Here is a 14,260-nt window from a genome sequence, read left to right as displayed (position 1 = left end):
TTCTCTGAGGCTCATCAGTAAGAGACTAAATATTCATCGTGCACCACATAGCTACGAAAGTATTTCCTCCACTGAGGCTGACACAGCTGATCGATATGAAGCCACTGACATCCATATCTGACATCCTCACCAACTGTCTGCAGATGTTTGACTGAACCGTCCAAAATGTCCTTTCAGTGACTCTCCAGGTCATTTCCTTCTTGAATTCCTGACTTCTGTCGCTCTTCTGGAACAAAGTCATTTTTTAATATTCATAATTACTGCATCTTAACAGGTTTAATGACTTTATGATTCATTCTGGATAGACTGAATATGCATGTAGCCTCTCTGATGGGAGTTTAAATTCAGATCATGTCTGTCGAAGCCTGAGAGGTTCCTCAGGGTTCTGTTTTGGAGCTTGTTCCGTTCCTCAATCTTCTGCTCATCCATCCACCCATTTCTCCTGCTTCTCCAGGACCGGGTCACAAGGACAATAGTCTGAATGGAGACTGTAGGAACCAGAGGCTTCCAGAGCCAGCTGAGGGTTAAAATCTCTGCAGCGGGCCCCAGGTTTGCCCTGGTGCCTCCTCCCTGGAACACATCTGGGCTCCACCATCACTTTGATCTTTGGAGCATCTTTTCACTCCTGGTACATAATCCCTGAATGAAAGATTATCAGCGGTGCAGCAGTGTCTCCGACCACATTTATGCTGCTTATCCTGCTGTGACGGCCATTTAAAATAACATGATTTTACAGTAAATAACTTCCTGATGAATAATAATAATCCTACAAATGAACATTAATGACAGAATAAACCAAATAAGATCAGTAAAAATGCTTTAAATGGTCATTTTTCATTCAGTGTTACTTGTTTTTGAGTGTTTATCAGCAGTGCAGCAGTGTCTCCGACCACATTTATGCTGCTTATCCTGCTGTGACGGCCATTTAAACATCAGCAAATATCTCATTTAATTGATTATTCGACATCAAGTTGTGGTTAAGTGATAAACCACCTCCATGACATCATAATTTAGCAAAACAGCAACAATTTATAATATTTCCATTTTCTTTATCTTAATCTTGCAACTAAGACAGAAAGAAAATGTTAATGATAATATTTTAGCCATTTATTTGTTAGAAATAGTTTAATCTACCCTGAATCATGTTGAAATATGTTCAGGTCTTTGATGTGAATCTATTATTGTTTTTTTTGTATTTTTTGTATTTTGTATTTTTTGTATTTTCAGGATATTTTATCATAATAGCAAAAATAATAAAGCTGAATTATATAAATAATAATAATAACAATTTATAATATTTCCATTTTCTTTATCTTAATCTTGCTACTAAAACAGAAAGTAAATGTTAATGATGATATTTATATGTTAGAAATAGTTTAATCTACCCTGAATCATGTTGAAATATGTTCAGGTCTTTGATGTGAATCTATTATTGTTTTACATCATAAACTAATTATAATCCACATTTTGATTTAGAAGAAAATCTGTAAAATAACATCAACTCTTCAAAAAGGTATAGTTAAGATATTCTAAATTGGTAAATATCTATAAAATGTGTTTAAAATAACATGATTTTACAGTAAATAACTTCCTGATGAATAGAAATAATCCTACAAATGAACATTAATGACAGAATAAACCAAATAAGATCAGTAAAAATGCTTTAAATGGTCATTTTTCATTCAGTGTTACTTGTTTTTGAGTGTTTATCAGCGGTGCAGCAGTGTCTCCGACCACATTTATGCTGCTTATCCTGCTGCGACGGCCATTTAAACATCAGCAAATATCTAATTTAATTGATTATTCGACATCAAGATGTGGTTAAGTGATAAACCACCTCCATGACATCATAATTTAGCAAAACAGCAACAAAAAAAGCTATTTTATGATAATTTGAGTTGATTTTTACAAATATACAATTGCATCAGTTGTATTTCAACTGTTTTCTGTCTTTCATGATAGGAATAATTCAACGCTGCAGTCAGAGGCTGAATCAGAGATGTGATCCAAGCTTTTATTCCTTCTCTTTTACACTTCTGTAATGCACCTTTTATTTAACAGAAAAGCCTTTGATCGTCCTCACGCTGTACAAGACGCTGCTGCTCATTACAGATTCTCTTAACAGCCTCTGAATACGGCGCTTTGTTCAGGATTTTAAAAGGTTGTCTGACTTGTTCATGCCGTGCACATCCCTGGAAGGCTGCGTTCTCCCAAACATTTAACCGACACAATGCAGGGTTCTATGGAAATGTCACATGTCACTCTGGGTGCATTTTAAGCATTTTGGCGTCAGCAGAATAAACTGAAGAGAAGAAGAAACTCCATAACTTTCCTTGAATTTTCCATTTTGATTCATTTCCCCGCCTTCTTCTCTGGAACCGTCGCAGTTTTTAGATGGACTCACACTCATAGACGGCCTTTAATGCTGCAAATGTCCTCCACCCACATATTGATCCTCATTTCCAGAGGTTATGACACATCTGTCGCCAGGCTGTGAGGGGCGGAGTTTGTGGACTGGACCACATCAGCCACCATAAAGTAGAATTTCCGATAATTTATTATCAATTCACATGTTTAAATTATATTTCCTGTTTTATTTATTCTCAATGAAATGAGATGAATTTATTAATTTACCAATTTAATTAATAAAAGTCTTATCACAATAGCAAAAATAATTAAGCTGAATTATATGAATAATAATAATAATAATTTATAATATTTCCATTTTCTTTATCTTAATCTTGCTACTAAAACAGAAAGTAAATGTTAATGATGATATTTATATGTTAGAAATAGTTTAATCTACCCTGAATCATGTTGAAATATGTTCAGGTCTTTGATGTGAATCTATTATTGTTTTACATCATAAACTAATTATAATCCACATTTTGATTTAGAAGAAAATCTGTAAAATAACATCAACTCTTCAAAAAGGTGCAGTTAAAATATTCCAAATTGGTAAATATCTATAAAATATGTTTAAAATAACATGATTTTACAGTAAATAACTTCCTGATGAATAAAAATAATCCTACAAATGAACATTAATGACAGAATAAACCAAATAAGATCAGTAAAAATGCTTTAAATGGTCATTTTTCATTCAGTGTTACTTGTTTTTGAGTGAATTACCACCAGATTTCTTTTTCCAAGTGACAGAGCTGCTGCCATTAAAGCCTTTGGTGAGAAATGAAGTGCAGCCTCCATCTACTCCCACACAGTTAAACCTGATCTGCTGCTCGGACACAGCTCACATCTGTCTCCTCAAGCCCGTTGGAAACAGTTTCTTATTGAAGGCGCCTCCCGCCACCGATGGAAAACAAATGATTGAGGGAGACCTATCTTTCATCACAGCAGCCTAAATGTTGTCGGTAACAATGTCAGGATGGAGTCATGGAGGGGGATGTGTGTGTAAATTGAAATCTGCTCAAGTGGAAAATTGAAGGCCTTTTTTCCTCTAATTCTCCGGGCAGAGAAACAAACACAGCCTCTCCTCCATTTGTTTTTCTTTCTTATATCAGTGTCTGTGCTCCTGGTCCTCAGCCCGACTCGCTCGGAGAGGGCAGAGGGGGCTGAGGGAGATTATTGATAATCCACCAGCAGATTTGACAGTAAATCAACTCATCCCTCCAGGTGCTCAGGGACTGGACACAAAACAGGCTTTTCTCTGTCCTTCTGCCTTCTTTGTTGCCCTTTCTTTTCTTTTTCTTACAGATATTCTTCTCTTTAACCATCAATATATGCAACAGTGCTGCCATTCCTCCTCCTGTTCCCCTCGAGGAGCTCAATCAGTCCCTCCTCAAAAACAAAAGACTAAAAATGTAAAATAACACACCCCAGGACCAGCATCCACCACTCTAACATTAGCAAAAGGAAGCTACTTTCAAGCAAGAAGCTCCAGGAGAGAAGGACAGAATATCAGAGCGCTCCTGAGCTGGTGCTGCCCCACAAAGCCTCCCTGAGCTGAGCCTGAGATTTGTTCCTCTGTTGTGACTCCCTCTGCACATTATCCCTCTCACCACCATCACAGAAGGCAGTGAGCCTCCACATAACACCACAGCAACTTCCCAGAAGTGCAACCAGTCACCGTCACCAAGAATGGCGTCAGCCCCCAAGAATGGCGTCAGCCCCCAAGAATGGCGTCAGCCCCCAAGAATGGCGTCAGCCCCCAAGCATGAGCGCAGAGCTGGTCTGAAAGCAGCTAAATGGCAGAATTTAGCTGCCGTTAGCTGCTGGCAGAACACGGATGGAACTGGATGGAGGCAGTTTGAAGGCAGTTTGAAGGCAGTTTGAAGGCAGTTTGAAGGGCTGACATCCGTACAGAAAGGCTAAAATGTGGATTTCAGCTGTGTCAGGACTCCACTGAGCAGGGACAGAAACCGTGTTATTTTCCAGGTTCCAGGTCAGGCTTTAATATATTTCACTGGATCCTGTTTCCTGCAGAGTCCGAACAACACGTGGTTCATGGGAGAGGCTGCAGGTGCAAGAGGCTCCACCCTGAGGCTCCACCCCGAGGCTCCACCCTGATGCTCCATCCTGAGGCTCCACCCTGAGGCTCCACCCTGATGCTCCATCCTGAGGCTCCACCCTGAGGCTCCACCCTGAGGCTCCATCCTGAGGCCCCATCCCGAGGCTCCACCCTGATGCTCCATCCTGAGGCTCCACCCTGAGGCTCCACCCTGAGGCTCCATCCTGAGGCTCCACCCCGAGGCTCCACCCTGAGGCTCCACCCTGAGGCTCCACCCTGAGGCTCCACCCTGAGGCCCCACCCTGAGGCTCCACCCTGAGGCTCCATCCTGAGGCTCCACCCTGAGGCTCCATCCTGAGGCTCCACCCTGATGCTCCATCCTGAGGCTCCACCCTGAGGCTCCACCCTGAGGCCCCACCCTGAGGCTCCATCCTGAGGCCCCACCCTGAGGCCCCACCCTGAGGCTCCACCCTGAGGCCCCACCCTGAGGCTCCACCCCAAGGCTCCACAACGAGGCTCCACCCTGAGGCTCCACAACGAGGCCCCACCCTGAGGCCCCACCCTGAGGCTCCACCCCGAGGCTCCATCCTGAGGCCCCACCCTGAGGCCCCACCCTGAGGCTCCACCCCGAGGCTCCACAACGAGGCTCCACCCTGAGGCTCCACAACGAGGCCCCACCCTGAGGCCCCACCCTGAGGCTCCACCCTGAGGCTCCACCCTGAGGCTCCACAACGAGGCCCCACCCTGAGGCCCCACCCTGAGGCTCCACCCCGAGGCTCCACCCCGAGGCTCCACAACGAGGCTCCACCCTGAGGCTCCACCCCGAGGCTCCACAACGAGGCTCCACCCTGAGGCTCCACAACGAGGCCCCACCCTGAGGCTCCACCCCGAGGCTCCACAACGAGGCTCCATCCTGAGGCTCCACCCTGATGCTCCACCCTGAGGCTCCACCTTGAGACTCCACCTTGAGACTCCACCCTGATGCTCCACCCTGAGGCTCCACCTTGAGACTCCACCCTGAGGCTCCACCCTGATGCTCCACCCTGAGGCTCCACCCTGATGCTCCACCCTGAATAACCCTGTTAAACACACCCCATGTCCTCACTTCTTATTCCAGAGGTTGTGTTTATTTCACCTGTTTCTGTGAGATCAGTTTGGACCGAAAACCGTCCACATGTCAGGTAATAATCCACAAACATTTTGTTTCTGAAAAATTAACTAAAATTAACTTAAAAATTAATTAATAATATATAATTAAAATAAAAATTAAATAATAATATAGAAATGGCTCAACAAATATTCAGGAATTTAAAATAAATCAAAATCTCTGCTTCAGACGTGTAAAAAAGGAGATTTATATAAAGACACATTGGGAAATAAATAAAAATATGTATTTATAAAATTATTAAATTAAAATATAAAATGAAAATAAAAGAATAAAAGGAATAAAATAAATTAAAATTTTCAAAGTAATTATTAAAACTGTAAATGACAGAGTAAATTAATATGGGAAATCATATTAAATCATTATGATTAAACAGAAATATCAGTTTATGTTTATATTTTCTACATAAATTATTGTCTAAAATACATTATTAACAGATTCATTTAAATATTCTTATTTTTACCAGTTTCATTCCTCCATAAAACTATAAATCACACCCTGTTTTTATCTCAGAATATAGAATATATATTTAACCAAAGTAATAACAGATAAAAACTCTTTGGCTGCAGATGTGATGAAGATTTGAAGCATTAAAACTGACCAACAGGACGTTCCTCTGTGTCTTCTTTAAGCTCTGCATGTGCTCACTGTGCACACTTCCTGATAAAAGACTTCATAATTTTGCTTAAGTGTTTTTGGAGTGGAGGGGGAGGGGTTCTGCAGGAGGTGGAGGTAGAAACGGAGGGTGTAGCTGACAATTTGACAAGTCACTTTGAGGTTCCTGCCACCTCTGAACAATAACAGCAAAAAGGCCTTTCAACACGCAAAGGGAGCTTTATCAGCGCGCTGCAGATGCAGGCTGCAGGTTAACATGAGGATGGAGCAGGGGCTGATATCAGGCTGAGGGAAACCCAATAAGAGCGCAGACACATGCAGAATGCATGCATACACACAAACACGTGTGGAAATATGAAGTGTGCGTGAGGCGAGTGGAAATGTTTGACAATGGTTGGATGAAAGAAATCCATCACTGCATTATCTCCTTCACCAGGCTTCCATGACACACATCATTACACACACACTCACACACCCTTATCGGGGTGTGAGAATGAGCAACTGTAACACAATATGACTGAGGCTTGAAATTACCTTTCTAGATTGCTGGCCAATATAGATTCTGGTGTTATCACTCACTGAGAACTCGCTGAAAGCCTGGCGTTTGTTTAGCTTCCAACAAAATAAAATCTCTGGACAAAGTTCATCCTCGGGACTTTAATAAAAAAAACGGTTTAAATCATTTTATTTCTCACATGTTCCATCTGCATCATCTGTGCAGGAAGCCGGGAAACCTCTGCTGACGGGGTAAATGTGTGCAGTTTGCCGCAGAAATATCTAAATATCCACATAATCCTCGTGTAGAAACACTTGTAACGAACACCTCCCTGCCGATGCAGGCCTTGTAGTATTAGTGGTCACGTGGTGCTGACACGAGACACGACGAGTGTTTTGCAACGTTAAAGCTCCTGCAGTGCGTATTCTTGTCCACAAGGTGGCAGAATTTCCTTTGAGGAGCAGGACAGCATGAGCTGAGTCCCACCCCTCCTCCACCAGCACCCACCCAGTCGGTCCAGGGAAATGATGGAGCTTTTCTATACTCGATTCATTTCATACAGACAAGCTATAATTTGGTAAGATCAAAAAAATGGAGGCAATTTATCTTGAAATGTGGTTAAATGTTAAAATTATGAGCTCTGAGTCCGAAGCGCCGTGTTTCTGACGTGAACTACTGACCTCACCAACCCTTTCTGTCTGTGCTCTGGAGGTTCTGGTCCTGATCAGAGTTTCAGGCCCACCACAATGTCAGCTCTTTCCTTTTTATATTGCAACAGTAAATGTAACTGTTGAGGAAAAAAATAGTGCATTGTGGGTAATCTGTAGGTGTCACATAGTTATTCTCCTGAAGGTGTGAGACTAGAGTAACTGCATATAATCAAAGCTACAATGAGCTGCAGGTAGTGATATATATGAGCTGAAGTATCCAAATCTGCTCAGGTTGGAGCTTAGAAATGTTAGAAAGGACCTCTCAGAACCTCAGAATCTAATTATTGTGTTAGTCCGACTGAATTAAACTGAATTAAACTGAATTAAACTGCTCAACACATCCAGATAACGTGGTCTGGAGTTAAATTACTCCTGTGTGTAAACGTTCAACTGGACCCAGACTGGCCAAGGCCAAGAGTTCCTGCCCCAGAGTTCCTGCCCCAGAGTTCCTGCCCCAGAGTTTCTGAACCAGAGTTCCTGCCCCAGAGTTCCTGCCCCAGAGTTCCTGACTCAGAGTTCCTGACCCAGAGTTCCTGACCCAGAGTTCCTGCCCCAGAGTTCCTGACCCAGAGTTCCTGCCCCAGAGTTCCTGAACCAGAGTTCCTGACCCAGAGTTCCTGCCCCAGAGTTCCTGACCCAGAGTTCCTGACCCAGAGTTCCTGCCCCAGAGTTCCTGCCCCAGAGTTCCTGCCCCAGAGTTCCTGACTCAGAGTTCCTGACCCAGAGTTCCTGACCCAGAGTTCCTGACCCAGAGTTCCTGCCCCAGAGTTCCTGAACCAGAGTTCCTGAACCAGAGTTCCTGCCCCAGAGTTCCTGAACCAGAGTTCCTGCCCCAGAGTTCCTGCCCCAGAGTTCCTTCCCCAGAGTTCCTGCCCCAGAGTTCCTGCCCCAGAGTTCCTGCCCCAGAGTTCCTGAACCAGAGTTCCTGCCCCAGAGTTCCTGACCCAGAGTTCCTGCCCCAGAGTTCCTGACTCAGAGTTCCTGCCCCAGAGTTCCTGCCCCAGAGTTCCTGCCCCAGAGTTCCTGAACCAGAGTTCCTGACTCAGAGTTCCTGACTCAGAGTTCCTGACCCAGAGTTCCTGACCCAGAGTTCCTGACCCATCTATCTATCTATCTATCATCCATTATGAATGAGATTGAGTGAGATTCACTGCGTTTACGCTGTTATCATTTAAATTTAAATCCAAAGACATGGTGAAGAAGCGGTGAAAGGAAAGAGGAAAACCAAAGTTTGTTCTTTTTGGAACATTTTGGCCGAACTGGCAGTGACTCACCGGCACCGTGAGAACCAGAAATGAGTCATTTAACCTGTGGTGGGACAACAACTCCGACGGGTTCAGAAGCCGCAGCGACAGGGACTAAATGATGGTCAGAAAGTGGCGTTACTACAGGAAGACGCAGCCGTCAGCGGCGCTCGTATTCAGCGTTCAGCCTGTGAACTCCTGCTTTGTGTTTCTTTGTTGGCGACGGTACACAAGCGCTGCCAGGAGCCTCCATGCGAGTGGTTGATGGAGGTGTAATGACAACGACAATTACAGCAATTATGTGTTATTGTAGGCCATTATGTATTTTGTAGGTTTTGAGATGTAGGCTTTCTTTGTAATTACTGGTTATGAAAGGCATAATAATCACGGGCCAGCCAGCCGAAGGAGCTACCAAGGGCAACCAGTACCTGGTGCCATGGTAACAAAACATTTATCCATAATGTTGCTCAGTGGATGGCGAGGACAAGAGCATTGGCAGCAGGCAAATTAGCCCTAATGGTGGGGAGAGGTGCTGGGCAGCAGACTGAGGGGGAGCTGGTGGGTGCTGCAGATGTGTGGGTGGGGGGGGGGGCTGAGATAAGAAGGAGGAATAATGCATATGAACGTATAGAATCTATACCGGGGAAAGGAAAGCAGTTGGTTCTCGTGTCTTGAATCTACGACTACTTCAAGATCTTTAAATAAGCAGAATATGTCACGTATGATGTCATATATGATGTCATATATGATGTCATAAGTAGGAGCCGTTATTAGCTGATTCAGCTAAATCTAACAAAGCCAAGTCGGCCTCACAGATATTATCTGGAACTTAATTTCAATCCGTCAATTTAAGCCTTTTTTATTGATTTTTCACTTTTATTCTTTCTCTTTATTTAAAAAAGTGAGTTCAGTCTCTCTCTCTATCTATCCATCCATCCATCCATCCATCCGTCTATCTATCTATCTATCTATCTATCTATCTATCTATCTATCTATCTATCTATCTATCTATCTATCTGTCCATCTATCTATCCATCCATCCATCCATCCGTCTATCTATCTATCTATCTATCTATCTATCTATCTATCTATCTATCTATCTATCTATCTATCTATCTATCTATCTATCTATCTATCTATCTATCTATCTATCTATCTATCTATCTATCTATCTATCTATCTATCCATCCATCCGTCTATCTATCTATCTATCTATCTATCTATCTATCTATCTATCCATCCATCCATCCATCCATCCATCCATCCATCCATCCATCCATCCATCATCTAAAGGTTGTGTTAGGCAGCATTTATTTCAGAGCAGCTCTAACCTTGTACATTTATTCAAACTCTTACTGTAAACTAGCATCATAAAGAGCACCAAGAGGAGCGTCTCTGTGTTGAGAAGCAGAACAGAGAAAGCGCTTCGTCATACGAACTCTGTCCGGGGACAAAGCCGTGAGGCTCCTTATCTGCCTGAGTCCAGAGCGGCCGACTCTCAGCCCTTATTCAGGGCAGAAAGAAGCTCAAGAGGCTTTGAGCTGGCTGTCCCGTTTGTTTTTTAAATCAAAGATGAGTTCGACTCTTTTCTTCCACAACAGTCCCAAAATTATGGTGAGGAAAAGATGTCGAATCAGCTGTTTGAGAAAGAAAAACTCCTGGAAACAAGTTCCCAAACTGAAGCCCAAAGTTTAAATGTGAGACAGTCCAGATGCTTTAACTCTGAGGGGAGAGAGGGTCAGAGCCAACAGTTCAACCGGGTTTCAGGCCTAAAGGATGAGCTGCCATTCATGCTCGAGTTCAAGGAATCAGACTCAGAAACGCTGTGAAACCAGTAAAAAACAGTAAATTATCTGATGTGTAACTCAACATATTAATCTGTCTTTATCCGAAAAGAATAACTCAACATGTTTTGGAAATAAAATGACTTATTTTTCTCTTTTTCTTATTAATTTCCCTGCATGTTAGGTGGCTCCAACACTGCCTGTTTTTAATTCATCTTAAAACATTCCTCTGCATTCAGATTCCTTTTGGAGTCCATTCTTATTATTGATTACCTTCTTTTATCCTCACTATTTTCAAAGCTTGTTCCTGAATATTCTTTCCTGTTTTTCAGCTCCACTGTTCAGCTGCTTTAAATGTTCTTTACAAAGCTTTAATCAGACCACATCTCTTTGTCTCAGCTCTGTTTGGTGTGAGTGGGCGGGGCTTAGCAGAGGAGGCGGAGCCAGTTTAAGAAGTGACTTTACTGTAGAAATTAAAATCATAACTTTATGATTTAAACTTTAAAACAAAGGGGAACTAAATAAATCCCAGTTTAAGGAGTGACTTTACTTTAGAAATTAAAATCAGAACGACTCGTTAAAGGAGGAACTTTAAAACAAAGGGAACTAAATAAATCCCAGGGTTGAGTTTTGGGGAGTTTTACACCTGCTGGTGACCTCAGACGCCCTGATAAATGCTCCCAGGAGCAGGAAGAAGGCGTTTTACAGAATATATCACCTTTAAATAACTCCATCCATCTAACATGTACTCTCCTAAAGGCTGGTGGTAACGTGCACGCTCGTGCACTGATTCCAGGCTGTGCTTCATTGTAAGTTAAAGCCTGTGTGTGAGCCGCAGTAAAACGTATTCATCGCTCATTTGTTGTGTGACACCACCTTTCACCTTTGATTCTGCGCATCGTGATGGATTCAAACATAACGTGCACGCTCGAGGGTGCATCTCTGAATCTCTGTGGATGTGTGAGTCAGTGCACATGGCTGACAGGAGTGGGTGGTGCAGGGAATAATGCAAACAGGCCCAGCATGCCACAGAGCAGGAAGTAGGCCAGAGGGGGATTAAATGGCTACTGCGCCACTTCCTCCATCTCCCTGCAGCCATATGATGCTGTGTGTGTGCACGTGTGTGTGTGCGTGCACGTGTGTGTGTGTGTAGCCGTGACAGAGAAATCCAAGCCCCTGTGGTCACAGTGCACTTGACTGGCTCCGGTTAAGTGCTAAGATGTGACATCATCAGCCTGAGTGTGGGTTGACTCTTACGTTCTCTAAACTGGCATCGAGACGAAATATCCTTAAATATCCTTAAATATCCTTAAATATCCTTAAATATCCTTAAGTCTTTATTGTTCAGTTTTCTGTTTGTTTCTCTGTTCAGGATCAACAACGGAATGAAGATGGCTAGAAATAAAATGGATCCAAACCAGAAAGTTTATGAAAGTTTAGAAAAATAAAGATTAATCATCAGAATGAATAGGTTTGTTTTAAAGTGACAGAAGAGGGGGGCAGGAGCCACAGGGCAGGAGGAGCAGGGCAGGAGGAGCAGGGCAGGAGGAGCAGGGCAGGAGGGGCAGGGCAGGAGGGGCAGGAGCCACAGGGCAGGAGGAGCAGGGCAGGAGGGGCAGGAGCCACGGGGCAGGAGGAGCAGGGCAGGAGGAGCAGGGCAGGAGGAGCAGGGCAGGAGGGGCAGGAGCCACAGGGCAGGAGGGGCAGGAGGGGCAGGGCAGGAGGGGCAGGGCAGGAGGGGCAGGAGGGGCAGGGCAGGAGGGGCAGGGCAGGAGGAGCAGGAGGGGCAGGGCAGGAGGGGCAGGGCAGGAGGGGCAGGAGGAGCAGGAGGGGCAGGAGGAGCAGGGCAATAACAGCTGTTTTCAGATATCTCAGAAAGCTCAAAAAGTTTCCCTGATTATTGATATTTGACCGTTTATTGTTATCAGACTAATCCTGAACCAGACCTGAATGAAGCAAACTGAAGTCTGATTCCTCAGAGCAGATATTTCACCTGAACAGGTGAACAGCACCTCCTGTGCCTGTGAGGTGTGTGACTCCACAGAAGTTTATAATGATGCAGTTTCAGAAACTCACCTGCAGAACAAATGTTTCCATCCACTTCTGTTTTACAGCCAATAAGAATAATTCAATCAGGATAATCATAGAAAACCTTCAACCTTAAACATCTGGATGAACAGAAGCGGTCCTTCAGAATTCTATGTTTTTGTTCCTGTTTTTGTAAATGTAAATGTAATTTAGCCCTTTACAACAATCCATTTTGGTTTACAGTAGATAATAAATAAAGAAAAGAATAAGTACAAAACAATAAAATAACAGTAAACGCAATAAAATACAGCAAAATTGAATAAGATAATATAAAAGAGTCACCATACTACTGGGTATTAAAAGCCATCTGAAATAAGGATTTAAAGAGACCCAGGTTAGAAATAAGACGCATCTCGGGGGGGGGGGGGGGGGGGGGGGCAGCTCACTGACCAGCCTTAGCCTCAGAAACACATTTCTTCTGATGCTCCCAGCCGTCCAGGAGACAAACAGCACCTTCACTCACCTTGATGCACCACTGGCACCTTCTGTGGATCTGTCTAAAAGTCTTTATGGTTAAATAATCGCACCCCCCCTCCCAACAAACTGCAAACAGTCAGCAGGTTACTTCACCTCCTTCAGACAGCCCATGAAGTTGTTGCTGACTGGAGATCCGGGGAGGTCAGCTGTGCTGGGGCTTCCGCCCACATAGAAGAAGTCATCTGAGCCCAGCATGGTGTAGTCCTCCTGGGTGTAGCCTGTCGTGGTCAGGATCCCGTCCACTGATATTGTCACCTGATAAAGAGGAAGCAACAGTGAGCATCTGCAGGTTTTACTCAGGTTGGAGGAGTTTTAAAACTCTAACAAGGTTTAAATCTGTCAGGGATTAAAAAGAGCAAACACAAAGAAAAGCCAGCTCATGATTTTCTGTGTTTTTGAGCGAGTTGAGGAGCTGAGAGACACAAAGTGTTCGTTCTTTAGTTGAAAAGAGGAGGAGAAAACACAAATAAACAGAGTTCAACATGCAGGAAGTAAAAAGCCTTCAGTGTCACGAACAACATCGAATGCAATCAGAGTCCCACTGCAGGAGATACAGGAGGACGAACAGCTGGAAGACAACATCTGTATCACCAACAGTCTCAGCAGCAGAGGTTAGACACCCACCGGTGTCATATTCAGAGTAACATTCGTTGAATTGAACTTTAAGCATGCTTTTTAACACTATTCTGATAAAAAAATGCAGTTTTTATCAGAAATATTAGTCTCACAGATGACTGTGAAACTGTTCCTGTCATAAAAGCTAAATTTCTCAGGTTTGCATCACATTTAAGAAGGGAAAGGTCAGGGGGGTCAGTGTTGGCAAGAAAATAATCATGAATACTCAGCTTTAGATTTCTTTTTGAGCAGGTGAGGCCAACATAAAGCCTGCACGATGAAGCATGAAGGTGGCATACAGCTGCTTAACTTTATTTATCAGCTTTGGTGGCCACTTAAGCAAGCTGTCTGCATCCTTTTTTCAAAGAAGCAACATCTGTTCAATGCAGGGACCTTTTGGTCAAGTTGTGGTGAAAGTTCTGGACAGATCCTCGGCCTGATCTAAAGTAGGGATTCATTTGTGTCTCTAAAGGTGAATGTTTCTCCCTTTGTGGACCTGAGAAGAACCAGAGTTACTGGAGTAAAATGCCAGTTTTACTCCAGTAACTCATACAAATGATTTAAGATTGAAGGAGGATTCAGTTCATGCACACAAACA

General features: G+C 43.5%; 1 protein-coding gene across 4 annotated transcripts in view; it reads right to left on the bottom strand.

The window, feature by feature from the left end:
• The window catches only part of nrxn3a (neurexin 3a), a 164,756-nt gene that overhangs the window by 79,386 nt on the left and 71,110 nt on the right, over nucleotides 1–14,260 (bottom strand). For all 4 annotated transcript variants that reach the window (XR_011907672.1, XR_011907673.1, XM_072364904.1 and 1 more), the window contains exon 6: nucleotides 13,141–13,302. Coding sequence is in view for 2 of the 4 variants with exons in the window: in XM_072364904.1 (XP_072221005.1) it covers nucleotides 13,141–13,302 (162 nt within the window). In the remaining 2 variants the exon portion in view is untranslated. The remainder of the gene's footprint in view (nucleotides 1–13,140; nucleotides 13,303–14,260) is intronic.

The sequence above is a fragment of the Leuresthes tenuis genome, unplaced genomic scaffold, assembly GCF_036924035.1.
Source record: "Leuresthes tenuis unplaced genomic scaffold, fLeuTen1.0.hap1 SCAF_15, whole genome shotgun sequence".
In the NCBI taxonomy this organism is placed as follows: Eukaryota; Metazoa; Chordata; class Actinopteri; order Atheriniformes; family Atherinopsidae; genus Leuresthes; species Leuresthes tenuis.
This window is presented reverse-complemented; position numbering and strand designations above follow the sequence as displayed.